Raw genomic sequence first — 25,035 nt, 5'->3', positions numbered from 1 at the left:
TTAGGGGCGCCGGGGTGGCTCAGTCGGCTGAACGTCCGACTCTTGATTTCAGCTCAAGTCATGATCTCCCGGTTCATGGGTTCGAGCCCCCACATCAGGCTCTGTGCTGACAGCACAGCACCTGCTTCAGATTCTGTCTCCCTTTCTCCCTGCCCCTTCTCCGCTTGCACACACACTCTCTCTCTCAAAAATAAACATTAAACAAAATTCAAAAAAAAAAAAAACTTCTCAGCTTAGATAGTGTGAGCTAGAAGAAATGAGACAGGTTCTGTGCTTCCTGGAACGGACACAAGCTTGTTTTTGAGTTATATACAGTATTTGTTAGCTCTGATCCGAACTTTCTCATCTGGTACATTCCCCCAAGAACTGGGACTCCAGCCACTGGATTCTCCCAAAAACTGGCACTCTAGAACACAGTCCTGGGAGAAATGGCTCTGGTGACCAGAGACAGTGTTAAGACTGCAGCCCATGATTCTGCTGCCCGCTGCCTGTACCTCTGCCAGTGGAAGCCAACGGCAGGGATGTGTGACCCAGGAGGCATCCACACTCTCACCTGGCAACTCGCTGCAGAGTTGGGTTTCCATCCAATTTTACGGGTCCGTGAGCTCCCTGAAGGCAGGACCGTGCCTGCCTGCCCGATGCCCGGCACCTGGCACACAGGAGCCTCCTTCTGAGCGGACGTTCTTTGTGTGAAGGCACCCAGCCCCAGCCCCATGGTGCGCTGCCTGGACTGCTCCCAGGGCCTCCTCGGGGGGCTGTGTGCACTCTCACCAGCAGGCAGCACCCCCCTGGCCCCACACCACTGGGGCTACGTCACCCCCCTTCTCAGCCTGCTCACATGACCTTACACGGCCCCCACCGGGAGTGTGCATCAGAGCCCTCCCTGCTCTGCAAAGCCCAGCCTGCAAACTGCCTGCTGCAAGAACCTTCTGACAGACGGCCCGCCCCATCGGCCAGCCCTAAGGGGCCCCCATCCAACACGCCCCCCACACTTCACTCCTCTGGCCTGGGCAGGCTCAGAGGGAACTGGACAAGCTTTCCTCTTCACAGCCTACAGCGCTCCACACGTCACCGTGTGTCATAGAGCCCCGGCCCAGGAACTGTTCATGAACTTGGCATTCTGGGGACAGCAAGCCCCCGGCAGAGGGGGAGGGCGGTGCAGCTAACTCCAGGCTCCACAGAAACAATGCCTCTTGCTAACAAAGACTCTGGCTTTTCTTTTTAAGGGCTCACTCCAATGATTTTGGGCTGGAAGGGACCTGGGAGGCCAGTGTAACCTCATATTCTGGGCAAGCAAACTGATAATGAAATCCGTGCTGAAGGTCAGGGTGAGGGCCTACGGCGGAGCTGCTCCCAGAGCTCAGGGGTCTGGGGCTCAGGTCAGAGTTCTCTACGCTTCTGGCAGGTGTGCCTCTACCCTAAGGAGTGCTCACACGTGTGTGCACACGCCACACACACACAGCCGCTTGCACACGCGTGCTCGCACACGCATGCTCGCACATGTGCCCGCACCCGTCCCTCAGCCAGAATGGAAATAAACCCAGGGTAAGAGGAAAAAAAACCTGAAAGTTTCACAGCCAAAGGAAGTATTCTTCTAGACAGATCACTTAGGTGCGGGCTTTATGAGGACCCGGGTAAAATTCAGCGGGGACGTTTCGGGAACACGGAGGCGCACTGATCAGAGAGCCAGCACGGCAGCGGCCCACCAGAAGACGCCCCGAGAGAGCACAAACCCTGCCGCCACACCATCCAGACATCCCTTCGCTTCCCGACACCCGTCTCAGTGAGCCGTGTCTGCGCTGTGCGTGTGGACCCCACTCTTCCTGGGGCCCGCGCTGCTGCAGTGAGGCCGTCGGGCCCGTCCGCTCCCCAGCCGCACGGCTCCCGTGGTCTTGCTCTGACTTGTGTGCTTGCTTTCGGTCTTCTGCGTCCTCCCCTGTTGCAGATTCTCTCCCTGCGTCTGGTCTGTTCCTTCTAAGCTCAGATAGGCTTGAAAACCAGACACCGACGTTAACAGGCCCCGATTTAAAGCACCAGCAGACTCTCGAGGCGGCTGAGGGCCGGAGCCTGCTGTCTTTTGCCTCGGACTCCGCTGTGACCCAGGACCGATCCCCTGCCCCTCGGGCTCTGGGTCCTCAGCCGGAGAGGGAGCCATGCGAGCTGCCACGCTCCCGACTCTGGGTTTGCGAGCTCTGAGGCCGGGGCACAGCTGACTCGGGCTGCCGTGGAGCCCACTGCGCCGAGCCCTCTGTCCTCACTGCCTCAGGGACGTGAGATCTTCCACCCGAGGCCTGCAGAGCCCACGCATCACGGGCAGTTTCACGGGAGCAGCTCTGCTATTTGTTGCACAAATCGGGCTTAAGTGTAAGATTTTATTTGAAGAATGAGCTCCACTACTAAAAATGCTTGGAAACTGCTGTCCTAGCTAAGTGAGGCTACCAGAGGCTGGTTCTGAGTTCCGGACGGGAGAAGAGCTCCCCTGATCCTCTCTTCTGGCCGGCCGACCGCAAAGCCAGAGGCCCTCTCCCCCGTGACTCCTGCACCGGCTCCAGCGACTTCCCACACCCCCCTCTGCATCCGGTTGGAAGTGTGGCTTGGAGTCCAGTAAACCCAGCATCCGCTGGCGGCAGGGGGATGTGCGAATGAATCCAAAGCGCTCGGGGACAGGCATCCTGGACAGGGCTCATGTTCTGTTCCTCCTGGGAGGGGGCTGGTGACACCGACCGTGGCTGCTCTTCCTATCCACCACTCGAAGCCCTGTCAGACACCAGCCTGACGACTGTGCCGTGGTGAGCATCAGGGCTCCAAGCCGTAGTGACGCAAGAAGGCCGCGGGAACTTGATTCCAGCTGCACGGGTCCCCACGTGTCTCTGAGAGCTGACGACCCGGCAGCCACTCAAAGGAATGCCCGGTCCCGCATAGCAGCTTCCGGGCCCAGGCCTCTGGAGGAGTGATGCCGGGACGGGAAAGGTCCCTGGAGGCGACCCGGGGGCCTGCAGGCCCTTCCTGATGCTCACAGCTGTATGGGGCACACGCCTGTCAGGCTGGGACATGGGAAAGGGTCCCTGGGTCCGTGTTTTCACCAGCAGTCACATGTATGTTGGAGACGGACAAGGGGGCTGCCGCGGGTCCGGGCAGCCCACGGTACCTGGCAGTCCTTTATGGGGAATCGCAGCCTTCCAGAATGAGGGGAAAGGCTGAGACCCGGCTATCCCAGAGAACAGTAACATTTCTTAGCAACGGTGTTTGAGGAGGGGAGCTCAAACACAAGTCCTGTTCAAAGGAGCTACGGGAGGAAGGACAACATGGGGGAGAAAAGAAAGAAAGTGGCCCAAAATTTAGTCTTTCTCAAACTGGAGCTGTTGTGTCCAACGGCATGGGACACCATGAGTGGAGGCCTCCCACCTGCACTTGTGGGCGGCTCTGCTGAGTCCCCCCCCCCCCCCCCAAGCCGGGACGTATAAAGGGAGCCCCACCCACCCCTGAGCACCACTCAGATTTCTGAGGGCTCAGGAGAGGGGACGGGGGACGTGGGCATCCCGAGGGCTGGACCACGGAGAGTGGAGCAGAGCAGAGAACCTCCCCCCGGGTTCTCAGCAGCAGGTATGTGAGAATCCGCCTCGGAGCTTCAAAACCCACAGCCTCCTGGGCCGTGGCAGCAGGGTGAACGCACTCCCTCTGCAACACACGGGGCAGGCGGCCTGTCACCCTGGAGTTAGGAACACGTGCAGGGAGCAGGAAGGCCGACAGCAACTGACCGCGGGGACCCCGGCAAAACAGCCGAGCCGGGCCACCATGCGGGGCGGGGCGCCCAGGGAACAAGCTCCTGGCACACTCGCAGGGCGCCCAGCGGCGTGTGCCCCACTCTCAGAACCAAGACCGCCAGCATCTAAGGCAAGCCTCTGCCACGGAAAAGACGAGACAGACGCAGAGAACAGGCAACTCTGGGGCATGGAGACCACAGAGGAGAGGAAACTTCAAAAACCTCCTTGGAGGGGAGCGAAAGCAGGCTCGACAGCAGGAAACAGCGACAGGGACTTCCAGGAACTGAAAACGAGACCACGATATCATCCGACGGAGAGACTGCAGGCTAGAGCTAAGAATGTCTTCTAGAAAGTAGGACAAAAGTGTAGGAAGAAAAAACGGGAGAGAAAGGGAAGAAAAGTGGGGCCAGTTTAGGAAAGCCCCCGGCACATAAGCAGGAACCCCAGAAAGCACAGAGAATGAGACAGGCAGAGGCAGGAAGCCGATGGCCAGAGGGCAGCAGGTCACAAACTCCAGGCTCATTAGCACAGAGGCTGAACTAGGCCCTCCCCGGGGCATATCACTATCTGTTCTGGGAACACTGGGAACAAAGAGATCTTACAAACTTCTAGAGAGAAAGGCAGGTCAGATATCAAGGATCAGGGATCAAAACGGCTCAGACTTCTCAACAGCAATGCTGGACAGCAGGAGATGGTGGAGGAAACCCTTCGAAATTCTACAAGAAGACAGTTTCCAACCCAGGCTGCTCTGCTCAGCCAAGGCCAACTGCCAGTTGGGCCAAAGACTTTCAAGTTATGTACCATGAGCCACTCTCAGGAACTAACGGGAGGATGAAGCTCACCAAGACAAAGGAAGAGGAAGACAGGGGGTCCAGGAGAGAGAGGACCCAACATGGAAGGCAGGGTTGAAGGGCAATCCCAGGTGGACTGGGTGACCAGGCCAGACTGGGGCCGGCCAAAGCCTCCAGGAGACACCTCTCCAAGGGGAGGAACTGGGTGGCACCTGATGTGCCCTCGAGCACGGACAGTGGAGATAACTGGCAGAGCCTGGGGCTGGATATGTAAAACCAAGATGGAAAATCTTGACCATGAGCAAGTCCAGGGACAAGAGAGTCGTCCAGACAGGAAACGTAGTGGAGGCTCCTTGTGAGGAGCACATCCCCTTCCCCAGGCACTGTGTGGATGCTGGCACTGTGGCAGGCAGGCGGGCGCGGGCGCTAGATCATGAACTGCTCTGCATCCTCCTCTCCCAGCAGGGAGTCAACTGAAAACAGAACTAGAAGGATCCAGAAACCGCTCCCTAGGCAGTCGCTCAGGGATATGAAGCTACAAGAAAGCGGCTCCCAGAGAGGGGAGAGTGGGTGGGGAGGCGTGTTTCTTGTAGCACACCCTGTGGGCCCAGCTGACGCGTTAACTTCTGCACTTATGTGTGTGATGTTGATTAAAAGCAACCAACTGAGATGTCTGAGCCCCACTCCAGACCTGCTGTGTTCATCTCCAGGGGAGGTACCTAGGTGTGGACCTCTGAATACATGCCTCCAGATGGTCCTCAGGGGGAGAGGACTCTCCACTTTACTGGTCACGAAATGAAGGGCCAGTGAGTTTGGGCAACTCTCCCAAGGTCACTTGGTCTCATGGAAAAAAAGAAGTATTCGTTCAGGTTCTTTTGATTTCAGGAACCGGGCTCTGGCTCTGCTGGGGACGGTCCTGGTTGGCGGGGCTCTGGCGGCTTCCCGCCCTGTCTGTCCAAGGCACTCGTGTGCCCGCCAGCTGGGAGCGAAGGCCCCTGCAGCACGGCGGACACAGCACTGCTGGCTCGGCAGGACCTGAGCGGGGTCACCACCAGGGCCAGCAGGTACACGCAGGGGGGACCGATCCAGTCACCGAGGGAACGCCCGGACCACAACGTCGCTCGGCTTCCTTTACCCAAAAACACTGGTGTCAGGAGCTCCACCTGTATTCTGCCTCAGCCTTGGATCACACGGTGCGCACAGCAGACCCACCGACGGACCACAGAACTTCCACGGCTCACGGCTCCCCTTCCTCATTCAGCTCCTGCCCAAACCTGGGCCAGTGGACATCCCGAGCCCTCCCTTTACGTGATACCTTTCCTGCCTCCTATGCTCCCAGGTCTCATTTGGGTGATACCAGTATTTGGTGCTGAGAAGCACAAGACACACGGTCCCCAACCACGAACTGTCCTGTGCGAAGCTTTTCCCTCCTCGGAGACACCAGGCCAAACCCGTGACTGGTCGGTCACTGGAAATGCCCACCATCTCAGGGCTCAGTTCGAAGACTGCACCGTCCAGGGGAACCACGGATGGCGACCGTGGGTGATCGGTGTTTCGTGGTCGCTCTCATAACCTGTGGCACCCTCTTTTTTTGGTCATTTATCACTGATCTCACCAGCAGAGACATCTCCGTGCACGTTCGTTCCCTCTGCAACACCCAACACAACGTAGTGACTGCCATCCTGTTTATTTGTTTCCTTACTGTTCGACACGATTTTTGGACAGCTCACAGAGGTATGACGGACACACATAAAATGCACACATTCAAAGTGTCCAACCTGAAAAGTGACATTTGTGTGCACTCAAGAGACCATCCCCACGCTGCTTGACCCTCCCAACCAACCCCGCAGCCCTCACCAATCCCCAAGCAACCACTGCTCTCTGTTACAAAAGTCCGCATTCTCTAAGTTTTAAATAAATTAATCATATAATAGGCACTCTTTTCTGTCTGGCTTCTTCCCTCAACAAAATTATTTCATCAGATCTGGAAACCCTTTGGCCGCATTGCTTCTGGTGCTTTTCCTGTCACCCTCGTCCCTCTTTCGCCTCAGGACTGGGCTGCATTTGAACCAGGCCACATGAGGCTGTCCCATGCTCACTTGGCTCTGAGGTTTTTCCCAGTCTTTTTTTCTCTCTGAGACGTAGTTTGGATTTTTTTGAAAAAAATGCTAATGATTATTTTTGAGGCGGGGGGAGAGAGGGAGGAGAGGACCAGAGAGAGAGGGAGACCCAGAATCCGAAGCAGGCTCCAGGCTCCGAGCGGTCAGCCCAGAGCCTGACATGGGGCTTGAACCCACGAACCGTGAGATCGTGACCTGAGCCGAAGTCGGATGTTTACCCGACTGAGCCACCCAGGTGCCCACCCCCTCCTTGAAAAAAAAAAAATTTTTTTTTTTTTTTGAATTGGATGGTTTTATTCCTGTGTCTGTGAGTTCCTCAATCTTTTCTTCTGCAATGTCTACACAGTCACTAATGTCATACAGGGTATTTTAAATCTCAGACATTATAATTTTTATCCCTGCAAGTTTGATCTAGGTCTTTTTTTTATAGTTCCCATTTTTCTACTTAATGTATGCAATCTTTCCCCCAGTTTCTGGAACATAAAGAGTAAAATTATAACACCTGTTTTAATCCCTGCCTATGAATTTTATCATCTGTATCCTTTCTGGGTCAGTTTCCATTGGTAGGTTTACCTCCCTTCACTGTAGGCGATATTTTCCTGTTTCTCTGCCTGCCTGGTGAGTTCTGATTGGATTTAAGATCATATGAATTTTACCTTGTTGGTGCTGGATGTTTTCATGATTTATAAATACTCTTGAGCTTTGTTCTGGGACGCTGCTAATTTACTTAGAAACAGTTTGATCCTTCTAGATCTTGGTTTTTTAATTTTATTTTATCTGAGAGAAAGAGAAAGAGAGCGAGTGAGTGAGAAGGCTGGAGAGAGAGAGAGCGAGCTAGAGAATCCCAAGCAGGCTTCATGCTCAGCACGGAGCCCAACTCGGGGCTCGATCCCACAACCCTGGGATCATGCCCCGAGCCAAAATCAAGAGTCGGATGCTCAATGGAGTTACCTAGGCACCCCTAGGTCTTGCTTTTAAGCTCTGGTCACCAGTATTAGAATTATATTCAGTACAGGGCTGATTTTGCCCCATCACTGGGGCCACACGCTCTCCGGTTATGACCCAATTAAGGATAGCTAGGGCTCAGGAGGTTTTGCACTTGGGATGGTGAGATCAGGAACTACTCCTGCCTCTGCCGAGTTCCCAGGCATGTCCCCTCTGATGTTTACAGGTGGCTCTCTCGCTGGCCCCGCGTTGTTTCCTCACACATGTGTTTCTGTGCATGAGCCCCTGTGGGGCCTCTGCAGCTCTCTAGTCCTCCCCCAAGTTCCTGCCTCCTCGGCCTCTCACCTTCCCAGAGCTATGCCCTCAACTCAAGGGGCAGGCTGCGCTCTGCTAGCCCCTACCTGGGGTCCCCCTGCCCATGCAATAGCCTGGCAACTATAGGGGTCACCTCGTTTGTTTCCTATTTGTCAGGGACCACTGTTCTTTGTTGTCTGATGTCCAATGTCTTGAAAACCACTGTTTCATATAATTTGTCTGGAATTTTTGTTGTCTCAGGCAGGAGGGTAAATCTGGTTCCTATTACTCTGTTTTGATTGGAAGCAGAAGTCCATGTAACTGGTCTAAAGCTTCCTATTTCACTTCCAAGTGATGATTCCTGTGGTTACGTGGCCTGTGCCTACCGTGTGCACGCACTGTGCAAAGTATTTTAACTCAAGAGGACTGTGTCAGCTGTCTGTCTTGCTAGAAGATGAGCATTTGAAAGACAATATTCTAGAGCTCATTCAGTGTTCACAGAGGTCAGACCACGTGCGAGGCAGCAGGTGTCTGAGACAGCGTGAGCACGTAGGTGGAAGGACGTGAGAGGGAGATCATGCTCCCTGCTGGGACAAAACAGGGATTTCAGAGGGAGGCAATATTACTCATTATTATGCCCACATAACTTGGGTCCCCTGAGTCCCTACTCTGGGAGGTAAGTATTTCCTCCACACGGAGAAGTATTTTGAAGGACTGTTTTAGGTTCGTTTGTTTGGGTTTTTTTTTTGCTATCCTGATTCTGCTGGAAAGTAAAGGAGATGAATTACCAGTTACTTCATACACGGGATCGAATCTCCCCTACCCAAGCATTATTATGGCAATCTTGGAACGTACAAAAAACCCAAAAGACTTCTACAGGAAACACCCCCACGCTCACTACCAGAAACACTTCACCGTGCGTGCCTCTTCATGTGTCCACCTGTCTATCTACCCAGCAAACCATCTTGTTCTGGATGTGCTTCAAAGAGAGCTGCAGACATCAGCAGAGTTTCCCCTGGATACTTCAACATGCAAATCATCAACTAAAGCCAGTATTTGTTTACAGCTTTCTCTTGAGGTAAAGTTAACACACGGCAGGTGTACGGACCATAGTTTGACAATGGTCATCCCTGGGGAAGCAGCCTCAAGCCGCTGGCAGCCATCCACCCCCCCACCCCGGCCCCCCAGGCAACCACGGATGCGATTCCTGCCCTCAAGATCCATCTGTCCGACCCGTCCCAGGATTTCATACAACTGGAGCCATACAGGAGGTACCGTCTGTCATTGGCCTGTCGCTCAGGACAACAGCGATGGCGCGGGCTCCTCTGCGATGCTGCGATCACTCCTTTTTATCCTGTCACCCAGTTCCAGCCAGTGCTGCGGTCCCCACCACCACCCTACAGTGCAGGGCTGTGGACTGAGGGCCCTGGTTCAGGCTTCACAGCAGGTTGTCCGGTGCTGCAGCCTGTGCGTCCCCTCCCTGCAAAGCATCTGCGCCATGAGAGGGTCCGATGGAGGGTGACTGCCTGCTTGGGACCGGGTCCCCCATTCCAGCTTCTCTTCCATCCCTGCCTTTGGCCACGGCCTGACTCATACAAAATCTTTCCTGCCAGGAGCGGAGGTGTCTGGTGGAAATTTTAGGAACATGCCAACCTGTTTCCCAAATGAGGCCCACAGTCCTGGGATCCAGGCCAGCACTGCAGGTGGGACCTGGGCCCTGGGCCCCAGGGCTGACCATCACTCAAGGCACCAGGCACGAATGCGGAGACAGGGCCTGGTGAGTGCGGCACCCTTTCCCCTGCCCTTGACATCCAAGCTCCCAGGGAGTGGAGGGGAGCCCTGCCCCACCCCAGGGGTGCTGTCTCCCCCTTGCTGACCAGGCTCATCTGACTTCTGCGATGCACAACCCCCCCCACCCCGGCCATTATGTTGCAGCCTTGCAACCACGCGGTCACAGGGAACTGTGGCACTGCCTCGAGCAGGCTCCTTCCTGAAACAGCCTGACCAGGCCACTCGGCCTGGCCCCAAGCTCTGTGGTGGCCGGGCATGGGGACAGGCCCCCTCTGGTCCAGCGCAACGGTGCCTCTCTGGTCACGCTCACGTGTCACGGTTCATTCGGCGGGCAACCCCTTCTGTCCAGTCTGCCAGCCCCGGTCACGTCCTTGCACCAGCACTGTCTCTGTGAGAGGCTCCTGGCCACCTTGGAGCTGGCGGCCCCCTCCTCCCAGCTCACGCAAGCTCTGTGAGCACAGGGCTGGCGTCCTGGATGAGGACAAGGCTGAGGAGTCTGGGCAGAGTCACTAAGCCCCCGAGCCCTGGGACCTCGCTTCGTCCAGCTTGTCCTCTCCTCACCTGCAGAATGGGGAGGCTGGGCTACGAGTCTTCCAGGCCCCAAATCCTTTGTGTGTGGGTGCGGGGGCGGGGGGGTGGAAAGACCCCCCATATAAAGACGCAGATTTATATGGGCCACCGATGTCCGTGGGGGCGTCCTGGAGCAGAGGGGTTGTGCCTGACTCACAAAGTCTGGGTCCTCTGTAAAATACCCCTATTCTCTCCGACTACAAAACAGATTTCCTGCCCGTCAGAGGAAAATACAGACAACAGAGAAAACTATTATCATCACTCATAATCCCTGGATCAAAAAGAGCAATCCCTGTTGTAGTTTTTTCTAGGTATTTAGTGGTATTTATCATTTTGTGTTTTTGTTTCTTACCAAATCGGTACCGCACGGCCTTTCTGAGCCTTGTGAGCACAGCAGACACAGACCTCAGTCCGTGGGTGTGTGTGAAGGGCCCTGGGTGCTGCTGCCGGGAAGGGCAGGGCACCCTCGGGGCCACACAGGGGGCACAGCACAGGAAGCTGGACACCACCTCCGGGAAGCGGCGAAGACCAGTTCCAAAGCCGCTAGGGCCACGGCTCCACCTGGAATGATTCTCCTTAGCGGTTTCTGCCGGAACATGATTTTAAACGGCCTTTCAAAGTACATCCTTGGGGCGCCGGGGTGGCTCAGTCGGTTGAGCGTCCGGCTTCGGCTCAGGTCATGATCTCGCAGTCTGTGAGTTCGAGCCCCATGTCGGGCTCTGCGCTGACAGCTCAGAGCCTGGAGCCCGCTTTGGATTCTGTGTCCCCCTCTCTCTCTGCCCCTCCCCACTCATGCTCTGTCTCTGTCTCAGAAATAAATAAACATTAAAAAAAAAAAAAAAAAAGTACATCCTTGATTGTTTATAATAACCGTCACTGGCATAATTTGCTAAGTGGGCTCTTTACCACAAGGCCGGTGCCGCATCCGCTTCACCCACCGTTCACAGCTTCGCCGTGTGAACAGAACACAGTCAAGTTCACGCTGACCGCTAGAGACGGTGTTAACAACGGGTAGCTTTGGGAACCTGTTTGATTGTTTCCCAAGACTGAGCCTTATTCAGACTATTCAGAGTTGTGAAGTACTCACTCCAGAAGTAGGACACGTTCATCGCCAGATTTTCAGCAAAGGGAAGGAAAAACTCAGTCATGATAGCGCGCTACACCCAGACGTCACCATTTCCTCCGCTGTGCCTTTGCAGAGTTTTCAGTGTACGCATCATCGTTGTTTCAACTTCAACAGAACCACTGAACGTGTCTGTAACTGACATTTTACTCAGCAACGTGCTAGGATATGAGCATTTCTCGGTGGGAACAAAAAGCTCTTCTGTGAAGTGACGTGGAAGACTTGTGGCGGATTTCCCTGAATAAACACATCGCAGTTCAGCTCCGCTCCGTCACAGCAAATCTCACAGAGCAGAGACCTCCTGGACACGAAGCACGTAACTGGCAATGTCTTTTCTTCTCCTTATCGAACACAGGGGCTCCGCGTGCTGGCCTGGCGTGTGGAGCTCTGTGCCCTTGTCCCAGAGCCCAGAGAATGACCGCTCTTACTGCCATGGGGGCGGTGGGGGGACAGGCCGTGCTGCGGAGGCCCCAGCTGGGGGTGGGGCTAACTTGCTGAATGGTCTTGTGTTAGCACCAGACGGGGCCAAATCCCCCGCCTCCCAAATGAGATGACAGGGACCTGGTGTCATTATCCCCAAGGCCTCCTAACAATTTTATTTCAGGAGACATCGGCCATCGATCAGAACACCCCAAAACTCTTAGGAGCAGGTGCTCAGCTGTACCCACAGAGCTTGGCTTTGGGGCGTGGATGCCCCCCTTCTCCCACCATCCGTCCCCGGCTGAGTGACCTGTGCCAGGTCGGCGGGTGTCACCCGATGGTGAAAGGGGTGAGAGTGTCATTGGGGCTACTTAGCCGTGCCTTCAGTCAGGGGTCAGGACGACGAAAACTCCTCTAACTGCTCTCCGCTCTGCTGTCCTGAACTGACATTTCTTCTTCTTTTTTTTAAGTCTTGTTTATTTATTTTGAGAGAGAGAGCGCACGCGTATGCGTGCGCGCACGCGTATGCGTGCACGAGCTGGGGCGGGGCATAGAGCAAGCGGGACAGAGGACCCAAAGCGGGATCTGCACCTTCAGCACAGAGCCCGATGTGGGGCTTAAACCCACAAACCATGAGATCACGGCATGAGGCGAAATCAAGAGCCAGACGCTCAACCGACTGAGCCACCCAGGCGCCCCTAATGCTAACCCTTCTCGAATGAAAGTCTTCCTATTGTCAGGTGTGAACTTGCCGATGCGTAAGTTCTCGGCGCTTAAGGTTACATGCAGTTACACATCCCCACTGGCAGCTTGTGGGCAGAGAATCCTTAGGAGTATTATCTGGTATCATGCTTGTATACTTATTTTATGTTTTTGTTGTTCATACAGACAAAAATACCTGAAGCAGCTGAATTTAAAATAAAAGTTTTAAAAGTTACTCTGGCCATTGGCCAGACCTATCAGTCTTGGTTTCCCAAGTCTCTCACTTTCCCTGGCGGAGTAAATGACCCCTGCAAACCGATGAGCAGTCCACACAGGAAGGGTGGGCTGGGTGGGCCTAAGCCTCCTCGTGAGGCTGGGGACCCCATGGTCAGGGAAGGGCGGAGTCTGCTCAGGAGGCAGAGGCGACCTGGGGGTGGAGGGGAGCGAGTGATGCAGTGAAGAAGACTGGCCTGAAAGAAGAGGCAGGGCCAAACTAGGGTGGGGACAGCAGGATGCTGCCCTTCCTTTACCAGAGCCATCAGTGCCCACAGTACCGCGAAATGTCACATCACCCACTGAGCTTGGTTTAGTGCTCCCTCTACCTTGGACAGAACATTCTCCAACTAAAGCAAAAATGCTAAAAAAAAAAAAAAAAAAAATCCTAAAAACAACTATAAATATTTTCTCCAAATCCTTCCATATGTTAGTAAGTCTGAACACTGAGTCATTTGTTTTGAGCACTTTGTTAAACTTCACCCCAAAACTACTACAGCAGGGAGGCTTTTACCAGAGACGAAAGCGGGAAGCAAACGGCATAAGTGCTGCTGATCTCAGAGGATTTCCGTTGCTTCACTTCATCGTGTCCTTTAGCAGCTACTACCTGTTCCCCCCCCACCCCGTTTCCACTGCAAACACATCCTACATGCAGACCAAGAAGGTCAAGTGGAGGAACGAACTGAAGAAAAAAAAATACAGTAGGAAGAGGCTGACTATGATCGAAACACGTAAACTCCATTTATACTCCAATACTGGGATTCAACCAAATTGTCCTTTTTTTTTTTTTTTTTTAATTTTTACTGTTTATTTTTGAGAGAGAGTGAGTGCATGAGTGGGGGAGGGGCCGAGAGGGAGGGAGACACGGAATCCGAAGCAGGCTTCAGGCTCTGAGCTGTCAGCACAGAGCCTGACGTGGGGCTCGAACCCACGAACTGTGAGATCGTGACCTGAGCCCAAGTCAGAGGCTTAACCAACTGAGCCCCCCAGGTGCCCCATTGTCCTGACTTTCCAAACCCTGTTAGTGAAGCCTTATCTCCCTACTGCCACACTCATCTCCTTGGGACCTCTACAGCTGCAGGACGCGGGGCCTTCGTCTGGAAACACTGCCTGTGAGGTCACAGAGCCTCAGGCACACCACCGCGATCACGGCTCTGGGCCCAGGCTCGGTCCCCACACCGAGTTGGGGTGACACACACCTGGATTCCAGCTCTGCCACAGGAGAGCCGTGAGGCCTCCGGCAACTTTCTGGTCCTCCCTGAGCCGGGGTTTCCCACACGGGCACACGAACGATCACGGGGATGTTGTGAGGATGGGTGGCCCGAGGTGAGCACCCAGCAACGGGGCTCGTGGTCACCTCGATCTCTGTAGCTGAGCGGTCGGTCAGTCCCAGCTGCCCAGGGGAAGCAGTCCCTGCAGGCTGTAACAGCACGGCAGGCCTGGGTCCCCGTGGAGACTTGGTCACTCGCTAGGGTTGGGGGCCACACAGTCACTCAACTGTCCCGAGTACATTCGTCCTCTGCCAAGGGGCGGGGACTGCTCCTGACTCGTACGTCCTGCACTAAAGACAGGACTCCGGCAAGTCAGGGCTGGAAAGGGTGTTGAATAAAAGCCTGCGCAGATGTAAAGTCTGATTTTTTTTCCCACAGGAACCAATCTGAAAAGCATTTTGTATCTTCCAATTCCACAGAAAGGGAATCTTTTCTCCAGCACTTAAAGCTAACTGAGTCAGAAAATGTGGCTCCGTTCAGCGGAACGACTTGGAATAGTTAGTGTTTTGCAGCCCATTTAGCAATCACTACTTTATTCAGAGCACAGCTTTGAGGCCCTTTCATGTGAATTTGCTCCATTTGGCCATTTTCCTGGGTAAAGCTGTTGATCACTTTCATCAATAGAGCACTCCAAGTACAGCTTTCTCTCCCCAATTTGAGCTCTGCTTCCCAGAGGCTATTCTAGAATCTAGATGGAGAAAGAAAGGACAATTTGCAGGTTCCCACAGTCTTTGATGTAACTCAGCCAGGTACCCGAGTGGCCCACGGCTGCAGACAGGTGCCCGGCTGGGGGCAAGGCTGGCTGGAGCCTACCACTGTCAGCAGCTCACTGCCTGGCCCTGCTCTCTAACATCCCGGCCTATGGCTTGATGGGAGAAGTCTGAGGCAAGGCACAAGTGTGCTCCGACCGGCTCGACACCGTCCTCCACCACCACACGTCCCACAGACCTCGCTCTGCCCCTCAGCAGCCCTTTGCTGACCCTGGCGTGGCTCCGTGCTGGGACTCTGCAAACCTATGCCTTTTCCAGGCACACGATAAATGTGACAAATAACGCTTGGAAATCTCAAAAGAATATCACTAGCAAGCAAAACACTGTGCACAACAAGCTGTAGAAGAACAAAGATTAGAGTGAAAACAGATGAAGTAAAGAACAGAAAAACAATAGAGAAAAATCAACAAAACTGAAAGATTTTTTTTTTGAGAAAGAGGGAAAGAGAGAGGGTGCAATTGAGTGAGGGGCAGAAAGAGGGAGAGAAGCGGGGCACACCTGAAGTAGGACTGAAACTCATGAACCATGAGATCATGACCTGAGCTGAAGGAAGTCAGACACTTAACAGCTGAGCCACCCAGGCGCCCCCAAAAGATGTTTTTTGAAAAGACCAACAAAGTTGACAAACTTTGAGCTATACTAACAAAAAAAGAGGGAAGACTCAAACTACTAAAATCAGAAATGAGAGAGGAGACAGAACTACCAACCTTAGAGAAATAGAAATGATGATACGGGACTGCTATCAACAACTGGGCACCAATAAAGTAGGTAATGTAGATGAAATGAACAAATTTCTAGAAAGGCAGAAACTACTCAAACTGAATCAAGAAGAAACAGAAAATCCTGAATAGACTTAAAACAAGTAAAGAGACTCAATTAGTAATGAAAACACATCTCACAAAGAAAAGCCCAAGCTTACGACGAGGAGCTGTAAGAATGCTTTAAGAATAATCAGCACTAACCCTTCAGGAACTCTTCCAAAATACAGAAGAGGAAGAAACACTTCTCGACTCATCCTAAGAGGCCAGCATTACCCTGATAGCGAAACCAGACAAACACATGACAAGAAAAGAAAACCAAAGACCAATCTCTCTCATGAATAAGGACACAAAAATCCCTGACAAAATACTAGCAGACCAAATACAGCAACATATACAAGAGATTACATATCATGACCAACTGGGATTTATCCCAGAAACAAAAGATTCAACATACAAAAGTCAGTCAATGTATCATATTAATTAAGGAGAAGACACACATGATCATCTCAATAGATACAGAAAAGGCACTTGACAATAACCAACATTCTTTCGTGGGAAAAAAAACATTCAACAAACTAGGAATAAAGGGAACTTATTCAGTCTGAAAAGGGCATCTGTAAAAAATGTGCAGTTAATATCATTAGTTAACAGTGGAAGACTAGATGCTTTCCCCCTATGATCAGGAACACAACGAGCGTGTCTGCTCCTGCCACTTTCACTCAACATCGTACAGAAGGTTCTAGTCAGGGTAATCAAGCAAGAAAAGAAATATGGGGCGCCTGGGTAGCTCAGTTGGTTAAACGTCCAACTTTGGCTCACATCATGATCTCACTGTTTGTGGATTCGAGCCCCGCGTCAGGCTCTGTGCGGACAACTCACAGCCTGGAGCCTGCTTTGGATTCTGTGTCTCCCTCTCTCTTTCTGCCCCTGCCCTGCTTGTGCTCTGTTTCTCTCTCAAAAATAAATAAGCATGAAAGAAAGAAAGAAAGAAAGAAAGAAAGAAAGAAAGAAAGAAAGAAAGAAAGAAAGAAAGAAAGAAAGAGGGAGGGAAGAAAGAAAGAAAGAAAGAAAGAAAGGGAGGGAGGGAGGGAGGGAAGAAAGAAAGAAAGAAAGAAAGAGAGAGAGAGAGAGAGGGAGGGAGGGAGGGAGGGAGGGAAGGAAGGAAGGAAGGAAGGAAGGAAGGAAGGAAGGAAGGAAGGAAGGAAGAAAGAGAGAGAGAGAGAGAGAGAGAGAGAGGGAGGGAGGGAGGGAGGGAAGAAAGAAAGAAAGAAAGAAAGAAAGAAAGGGAGGGAGGGAGGGAGGGAGGGAAGAAAGAAAGAAAGAAAGAAAGAAAGAAAGAAAGAAAGAGAGGGAGGGAGGGAGGGAGGGAGGGAGGGAGGGAGGAAAGAAAGAAAGAAAGAAAGAAAGAAAGAAAGAAAGAAAGAAAGGGAGGGAGGGAAGAAAGAAAGAAAGAAAGAAAGAAAGAAAGAAAGGGAGGGAGGGAGGGAGGGAAGAAAGAAAGAAAGAAAGAAAGAGAGAGAGAGAGAGAGGGAGGGAGGGAGGGAGGGAGGGAAGGAAGGAAGGAAGGAAGGAAGGAAGGAAGGAAGGAAGGAAGAAAGAGAGAGAGAGAGAGAGAGAGAGGGAGGGAGGGAGGGAGGGAAGAAAGAAAGAAAGAAAGAAAGAAAGAAAGGGAGGGAGGGAGGGAGGGAGGGAAGAAAGAAAGAAAGAAAGAAAGAAAGAAAGAAAGAAAGAAAGAGAGGGAGGGAGGGAGGGAGGGAGGGAGGGAGGGAGGAAAGAAAGAAAGAAAGAAAGAAAGAAAGAAAGAAAGAAAGGGAGGGAGGGAAGAAAGAAAGAAAGAAAGAAAGAAAGAAAGGGAGGGAGGGAGGGAGGGAGGGAAGAAAGAAAGAGAGAGAGAGAGAGAGAGAGGGAGGGAGGGAGGGAGGGAGGGAGGGAAGGAAGGAAGGAAGGAAGGAAGGAAGGAAGGAAGGAAGGAAGGAAGGAAGAAAGAAAGAAAGAAAGAAAAGAAAAGAAAAGAAAGAGAGAGAAAGCATCCAGATAGGAAAAGAAGTAAAATTATCTCTCTTTGTAGATGACATGATTTTGTACATAAGAAATCCTAAGGAATCCGCAAAAAAGTTATTAGAACTAAAATAAGTTTAGCAAGGTTTCCAGATACAAAATCAATATACAGAAACTTATACTAGCAATGAACAAACTGAAAATGGAATTAAGAAAACAATTCCGGGGTGCCTGGGTGGCTTAGTCAGTTAAGCATCTGACTTCGGCTCAGGTCATGATCTTGTGATTTGTGAGTTTGAGCCCCACATCAGGATCTGTGCTGACAGCTCAGAGCCTGGAGCCTGCTTTGGATTCTGTGTGTGTCTCTCTCTCTGCCCCTCCCCAGCTTGTGCACTCCTGCACACACACTCTCTCTCTCTCTCAAAAATAAATTAGCATTAAAAAAATTCCATTTATAGTAGTATCAAAAAGAATAAATGACTTAGAAATACATTTAACAAAAGTAGTTAAAAACACATACTCTGAAAACCACAAAACTGCTGAAAGAAATTAAAGAAGATCTAAATAAATGAAAAGACAGCCCATGTTCATGGATTGGAAGATTTAATACTATGAAGATGGCAATGCTTCCCCAAGTGATCTACAGATTCAACACAATTCCTATAAAATGTTAGCATTTTTTTTTGCAGAAATTGACAAACTGATCCTAGAATTCATATGGATGTGCAAAGGACCAGAGTAGAAAAAAACAATATTTTTTAAAAAGTTTATATTGTTTATTTATTTTGAGAGAGATAAACAGAGAAAGTGGGAGAGGGTGGAGAGAGAAGGAGAGAGAGAGAGACCCAAGCAGGCTCCACACTGCCAGTGTAGAGCCCAAGGCGGGGCTCAAACCCACGAACTGTGAAATCATGACCTGAGCTGAAATCAAGAGTTGGATGCTTAACTGCTGAGCCACCCAGGTACCCCCAAAACAATCTTGAAAAAGAAAAATCACTTCCTGATTTCAAAATTTACAACAAAGCTAAGTAATCAGGACAATGTGGTACTGGCCTGATGACGGACATACAGATCACTGAAATAGAACTAAAGTAAAAAAGTCCTTCCATTTATGATGAATTGATTTTGACAGCCCTTCATGATAACTGAATCAAAAAGAACAAATGGTGCTGGTATAATTGGATATTCATGTGTATAGGAATGAATTTGGACACCCACCTTGTACCCTATATGAAAATTAACTGAAAATAAATCAAACATCTAAATGTAAGGGCTAGAACTGTTAAGATGTCTAAAAGAAAATATAGATGCAAATCTTCAAGACCTTGGATCAGGCAACAGTTAGCACATAACTCACCAAAAGCATATGTAAATCATGTATCTGATAAGGGTCTAGAACCCAGAATACCTACAGAACTCTTATAACTCAAGAATTTAAAGATAAATAGCTCAGTTGACAAATGAGCAAAGAATCTGAATACACAGTTCTCCAAAGAAGACATACAAAGGACCAGTAAGTGCATGAAAAGATCTTCAACATCATTAGTCATTTAGGGAAATGCAAGTCAAAAACAGGAGATGCCATTTTTACGCCTACTAGGATGGCTAGAATAAAAACATCGGGCAAGAAAAACTTTTTGGCAAGGATGTGGAGAAATGAGAACTCTAATACATTACTGGTGGAAGGCAAAATGACGCAGTCACTGTGGAAATCAGCTCGTCCGTTTATTCAATTTTATTTTTAAGTAATCTCTACGCCCAATGTGGGGCTCGAACCCACAATCCCAAGATCCAGAGACACATGCTCTACCGACTGAGCCAGCCAGGTGCCCCAGTTCCTTAAACATTTAAATGTACATTCACCATCTGACCCTGCAATTCCCTTTAAAGGTATCTACACGTTCTATTGAATGGAAAATGTAAGTCCACGCAAACACTCGTACATGAAGTATTATTCACGGCAGCCCACACGTGGGAACACCCTGAGCGTCCACCAACCGATGAACAGATAAACAACACATCTATCCACATGACGAAATATTAGTCACAAAAGGGAACGAAGCACTGATACATGCTACAATGTGCTACAGTACTTGAAAACACGACGCTAAGTGAAAGATGGCAGAGAAGGCCACTTATTGTACGATTCCATTATATGAACAGACAGATCCAGAATAGGCAAAGGCATAAAAATAGAAGGGAGATTAGTGGCTGAGGGGGTGGGGGTTCCAGAAGAGGATATGGGCTACCTACCCACCCTACCATTACTACTCATGGGTATGTGCTTTCTTTTTGGGGTGATGAGGAGGTTCTGGAACAGGGTAGTAGGAAGTGTTGCTCAACTTCCTGAATATACTAAAACCCCCTGAATTTTACACTAGGAAAGGGTGAACTGTAACTCTTAAAAGAAATAATATAAAGCTCTTAGAAAAAAAAAAGGAATGTGCTAACAGCGACGTACCAAAGGGCTCAGGCAACAAGAGGGTGCCTTGCGTAAAGAGAATTTCAGAACGCCAACGAAGCGAGCCGCACGCTGGCTTGTCTCTGCTCATCACTGTGCACAGGCAGCGCTCAGCAAGGCCAGTGATGACAAACTCCCCTCTGCCGGATGACCTGCTCCCGCTGCGCCACTGCGTGCAGAGAAGTGAGCCCGCATCCTCGTTCATCATATGTCACCTCACGTCTGCACAGCGCTTTCTGATTCACAAGGTGCCATCGGACATTATTCTACCCACCCTCCCCTTAACTCCATGAGGGAGGAACATCTACCAGTGGGGACGCGGGGCCTCTGTGGCCAGGACCTCGAACTCCAACACGACCTCTGGTCCAACCATAGGGCCTCCCAGCACACACCCCATGTCTCCTGGGAGGACTGGAGGTCCTCAGAGATGGCCCTGCAACTTGCCCCTCGACTTCTGTCACTCTGTCCCTGGGGGTTGATGATGCATGAAACATAGATAGTCATGAACGCGGGCCTTTACCCAAACACCTGATTTCCTGCCTGTCCCCATTTAAGCATTCTTCTGTTTAAGGACTAACCACTGTCCCGTTGCTGCCTCTGCAAATGGCAACATCATGTTTTTTCCAACAAATTCACAAAATAGGGCCTAGCAGGAGTTGGAGCAGATAAGTCACGAAATCACAGACCCCTAAGTATACATTTTAACAGAAATAAACCTAGTATAGCAACCAGGCCCGTTAGATCTTTAAAGGTAATTAAATAGTGCACTAAAATCAGACCCCTGCTTCTGTGATCAATGGTGGAAAAGTCAAGTAGAAAAGAAAAACACTGGGAACATACGGTAAGCTGAAATGCCGTGGGGGTGGGGACGGGACACAGAACTCAACAAGCCAGGAGAGGTACTCACAAGGTGCTGACAAGATCTGAGTGGCTTTTATTTTCTTTGCCGTACTTCTGGGTACTACTTGATTTTATTCTTATTTATTTATTAGTAATCTCTACATCCAACTTGGGGCTTGAACTCACGATCTCGAGATCAAGGGTCGCATACTCACTGGACTGAGCCAGCCAGATGCCCCTGATTTTATTTTTTTAAAACACAACGTTCGTTTTGTAAAAAGTCAAAATATTTTTATTTTGAGAAGAAAAAAACCTTAAGTGTTGGCTCAGATCATCTCTAACGATGCATTCGGCTCTAAATTCCGCGCCTGGGAGAGACGGGTGAGCGCGGGCTGGGGGCGCGCCTTGCTCCCCGGACATGTGCCTCTGCCCCCGCTTGCTGGGGTGCACACGCAGGCGGGGGTGGTCCCCTCCCCGGCACAGTGATCCGGCAGCTCCCGCCTTTACGAGGGGCAGCCTGGTGTCAGTTAGGGTTGGCTTACCTGGACAGGCGGCTCAATCATTATCCAGGCCGGAAGCATCAGACTGGGATTGAGAGGCTGGGTTCCTACTCGGAAGTAAACTCCGCCCCTGGAATCACAGGCCCAGATGTGCTGATTTCCACACGCCAGGCTTGTCAGTTTTATAGGTCCTGCAGGCAAATGAAGGAAAAGGCCACACGCTAATTGCTTTTGTAAAATGACGAATCCTTCACTTAAATCTATGGACTTTGATTTATCCTTCAAAGAAAGAGGTGAGGCTGCTCTTGCGGCTGACCCTGTGGTCTGAGAACACCACAGCTCAGGGGCATTTCCGAGGCCTCTGGCCGCCCTGCCACCAGCCAGGCGCCACTCGGCAGGCTCTCTGGCACCGGGCGGGGCAGTCAGCATGCTGCCGGCACCGGGCACCGGGGCCGATAAGCGCAGGGTTAGTCCCTGCGTGGGCCCCGTAGCTAGCTTCATCACATCCGTGCACAGCACCAGCAAATTCTGCATCTGGGGAGAGGGCGCCCCTCTTTATCAGGAAATCTGGACCCGAATGAGAATTAATAATGAACTAAGCCCCCTAGAATCTTCATTTTTCTTTCTACATTTCTCCTTATTGATTAAACCAATTTTAAGAGGAAGGGAAATGGGAGGAGGCTCTCAAGAGAAATTACACTTGATTGATGGTCTATGTGGCCAAAAGCACAGCCTGGTTACAGCCTTGGGACAAGGTGCGGCTAAGTGTGGGATGCCTCAATCCAAAGCCTGCAATGGAGCAGTGGCACGCAGTGATTATCGGCTCAGTCTCAGGAGGCCGTCAGGACTCAGACACAGAGACATTTGCCCAAGGTCCCAGGGTGAGGCTGTGGCTAAGCCGGGAGGCAAAGGTCTGAACCCAGGCCAGCTCAGCTCCTCCACACCAGCTACCCGACCGCGGGGACTCTGGTGAACCCGCACATCTGACGTGTTCTGATCCGTCGGTTTTGACGGATGAACATACCCAGGTAACCGTGTCTTGTCGAGTTAGAGCACATTTTCATCCCCCAGAAAGTTCCCTTGGGCCCCTTCGAGTCAGTCCCCTCCCCTGAGGCACCCACGGGTTACTAGTCTGGTCTAGAGGTCCATAAAAACAACCACAGGTATGCGGTCTCTGGGGTCTGGGCTCTTTGACTCAGTGAACTGTGCGCAGGATTCACACGCAGTGTCGCTTCTCAGGTTGCTGAATGTTGCTCGGCTGCCTGTCGACACCAAGGTTTACCCGGCCACCCGGCCACCCAGTGAGCACACTTGGGCCACGCCCACTTCTTGCTATCAGGAGTAAAGTCGCTATGGAAGACTTTTTGTGGACCCGTTGTTTTTCTTGAACGGTACCTAGAAGTGAAAGTGCAAGGTTGTGGGGTAGACTTTCATTTGCCATTCTTTTTTTTATTTTTTTAATGTTTACTTTTGAGAGACACAGACAGAGTACAAGTGGGGGACGGGCAGAGAGAGAGGGAGACACAGAATCCGGAGCAGGCTCCAGGCTCCGAGCTGCCAGCACAGAGCCCGACGCGGGGATCGAACTCACAGACTGAGAGATCATGACCTGAGCCGAAGGTGGATGCTTAACCGACTGAACCACCCAGGCGCCCCCCCCATTTGCCATTCTGCACGCCCACCAGCAGTGCAGGCCGGCTGCCCACACCCTCGCCAGCACTTGGTCTTGGCACCCTTTCCATGTCGGCCATTCTGGGTGTGAAGAGGTAGTTTGTCATGGTTTTAATTTGCATTTCCCTGATAACTAATGATGCTGAGACTCTTTCAATGTGCTTATGGGGTATATCTTCTTTTGAGAAGTACCCGTTCGAGTCTTTTGCTCATTTTTCAAATTTAATGGTTTGTCTTTTGATGACTGAGTTAGAGGATTTCCTTGTATATTCTGGATACGAGTCTTTTGTCAGATATACGCATTAGGAGTCTTTTCTCCCAGTCTGTGGCTTGCCTTCTCATTTTCTTGACAGTGTTTTTTGCTGAGTTTTAAATCTGATGGGCCACCTTGACTTTAAAGCAGGGGGAAAAGGCGGTGCAGCTACGTTCAGTGGCAGGGCTGCTGTCGGTCAGCTCATAGCGGTCCCTGGTATCAGACGGCAGACTAGGTTTCTGCACTAAAACATACGGCACCGATCCTGCGTGTGGACATCTTGTCGGGTGGCTTCAGCTATGACACCAGCTTAAAAGTATGAACTGACCACTACACGAAAAAGTCTCAGTATTCTTTTGTGCATATCCTACAGATGGTTTTTCTTATACTGAAATAAACTTTACTTCTTCCTTCCTTAATCTTGTATGGAATGTCTTACCGGGGAGTTCAGATAGACTCCCTGGGGCTCCAACATTACGTGGTGAAAGATTCGCACCGATCAAAATAAAGTACCTTAAGCAGTAAATTACAGAAATAGCTGAGAAACGAAGGCTAATTTTAAAATGCTAAATGAAAATTAATTTTATGCCGGAGTCTTCAACCTACCCTAATAGGAAGTCAAGGCAGTAGCTGATGGTGACAACGGTGACATGGTGACAAAGCCGCACCGGGCCAGCAGCTCAGTTAGCAGTGACTATCAACACCGCCAACAGAACACGCAGTTCACACGTTAGGAATATTCTTTCAGAAAAAAGTAAAGGCTGCTAGAATATACATGTCGGTAAATACAATGGCTTACCCTGAAGACACAGGTCAAAGAAGAAAACGTTTAACAGAAGGCTTTTCTGCAGTTTTCTACCTCACAGAGGGTCCCCCAGGCTGCCTGAATACAGAAGGTTTAGGAGACTGCTCTGCAGAGAAGGTCAGGACAGGTGGTGGGGACTACGGCCCTCCCAAACACTCCATGGTTCCCCTGCAGGCCCTTCCAGTTGGGCAGGACCTCATCGTTAGCATGGACAGCAGGCTGTGGGCAGAAGCCGTCCCCTGCTGTAGTGCCCATGACGGTGAGGCCACAGCCCTCACTGCAGCAGAGGACACAGTCCTAGAGACTGAGAGCCAACTCTGTGGTGGCAGGAAAGCAACATTCACGGTGTTAAGTTGCTGATACCTCGGGACTGTTATTACGCTAGCAGCCTGATGAACACAGACATGCTATCATTTTCTTGCCTTTCCCCGCTTTGTTTTTTCTTGCATTTAAAATAAGTTTTAATTACTTTCTTCAACAGAGGAGACATTTTCCCTTTAGGATTACTTTTAAACATATATTTTAGAACAAAAAGTGGCATTTATTTGGTGTTTTACTATTTATAAAACGCTTTTCTGCATAAACTACTGCCTACCATAATCCTATTTGTAACCTAAAGGCAAAAACTGACACTAAATATTTCCTCATTAAATGCTATGCCCAGATGAATCAAATTACAAGTTGCATTAGTTTGCTGACATTCCAGTGCCCGACATAATGCATATTTATGTGTACTGAGAAATGAAATGTTGTGAACATCTTAAATACCTGCTAAATGATGCAAATTTTCTTCCCCAAACTAGGATTGTAATAAATTGCAAAATTCCATTTTCAGTCTCTAAAAGTGGGTTCAGTAGCCAGACATCTAAGAATTCTCTTAATTCAATCTCAAAGTAGCAACTGACCTGGTAA

At 50.7% G+C, this 25,035-nt stretch overlaps 1 protein-coding gene across 5 annotated transcripts in view; it reads right to left on the bottom strand.

Annotated features, from left to right (window-relative positions):
* TECPR2 (tectonin beta-propeller repeat containing 2) overlaps positions 1 to 25,035 on the bottom strand; it is a 107,930-nt gene that overhangs the window by 15,385 nt on the left and 67,510 nt on the right. For all 5 annotated transcript variants that reach the window (XM_053224957.1, XM_053224960.1, XM_053224959.1 and 2 more), the window contains one exon: positions 21,437 to 21,585. In XM_053224957.1, coding sequence (XP_053080932.1) covers positions 21,437 to 21,585 — 149 coding nt within the window. The remainder of the gene's footprint in view (positions 1 to 21,436; positions 21,586 to 25,035) is intronic.

Source organism: Acinonyx jubatus, chromosome B3 (genome assembly GCF_027475565.1).
Source record: "Acinonyx jubatus isolate Ajub_Pintada_27869175 chromosome B3, VMU_Ajub_asm_v1.0, whole genome shotgun sequence".
NCBI classification, from domain to species: Eukaryota; Metazoa; Chordata; class Mammalia; order Carnivora; family Felidae; genus Acinonyx; species Acinonyx jubatus.
This window is presented reverse-complemented; position numbering and strand designations above follow the sequence as displayed.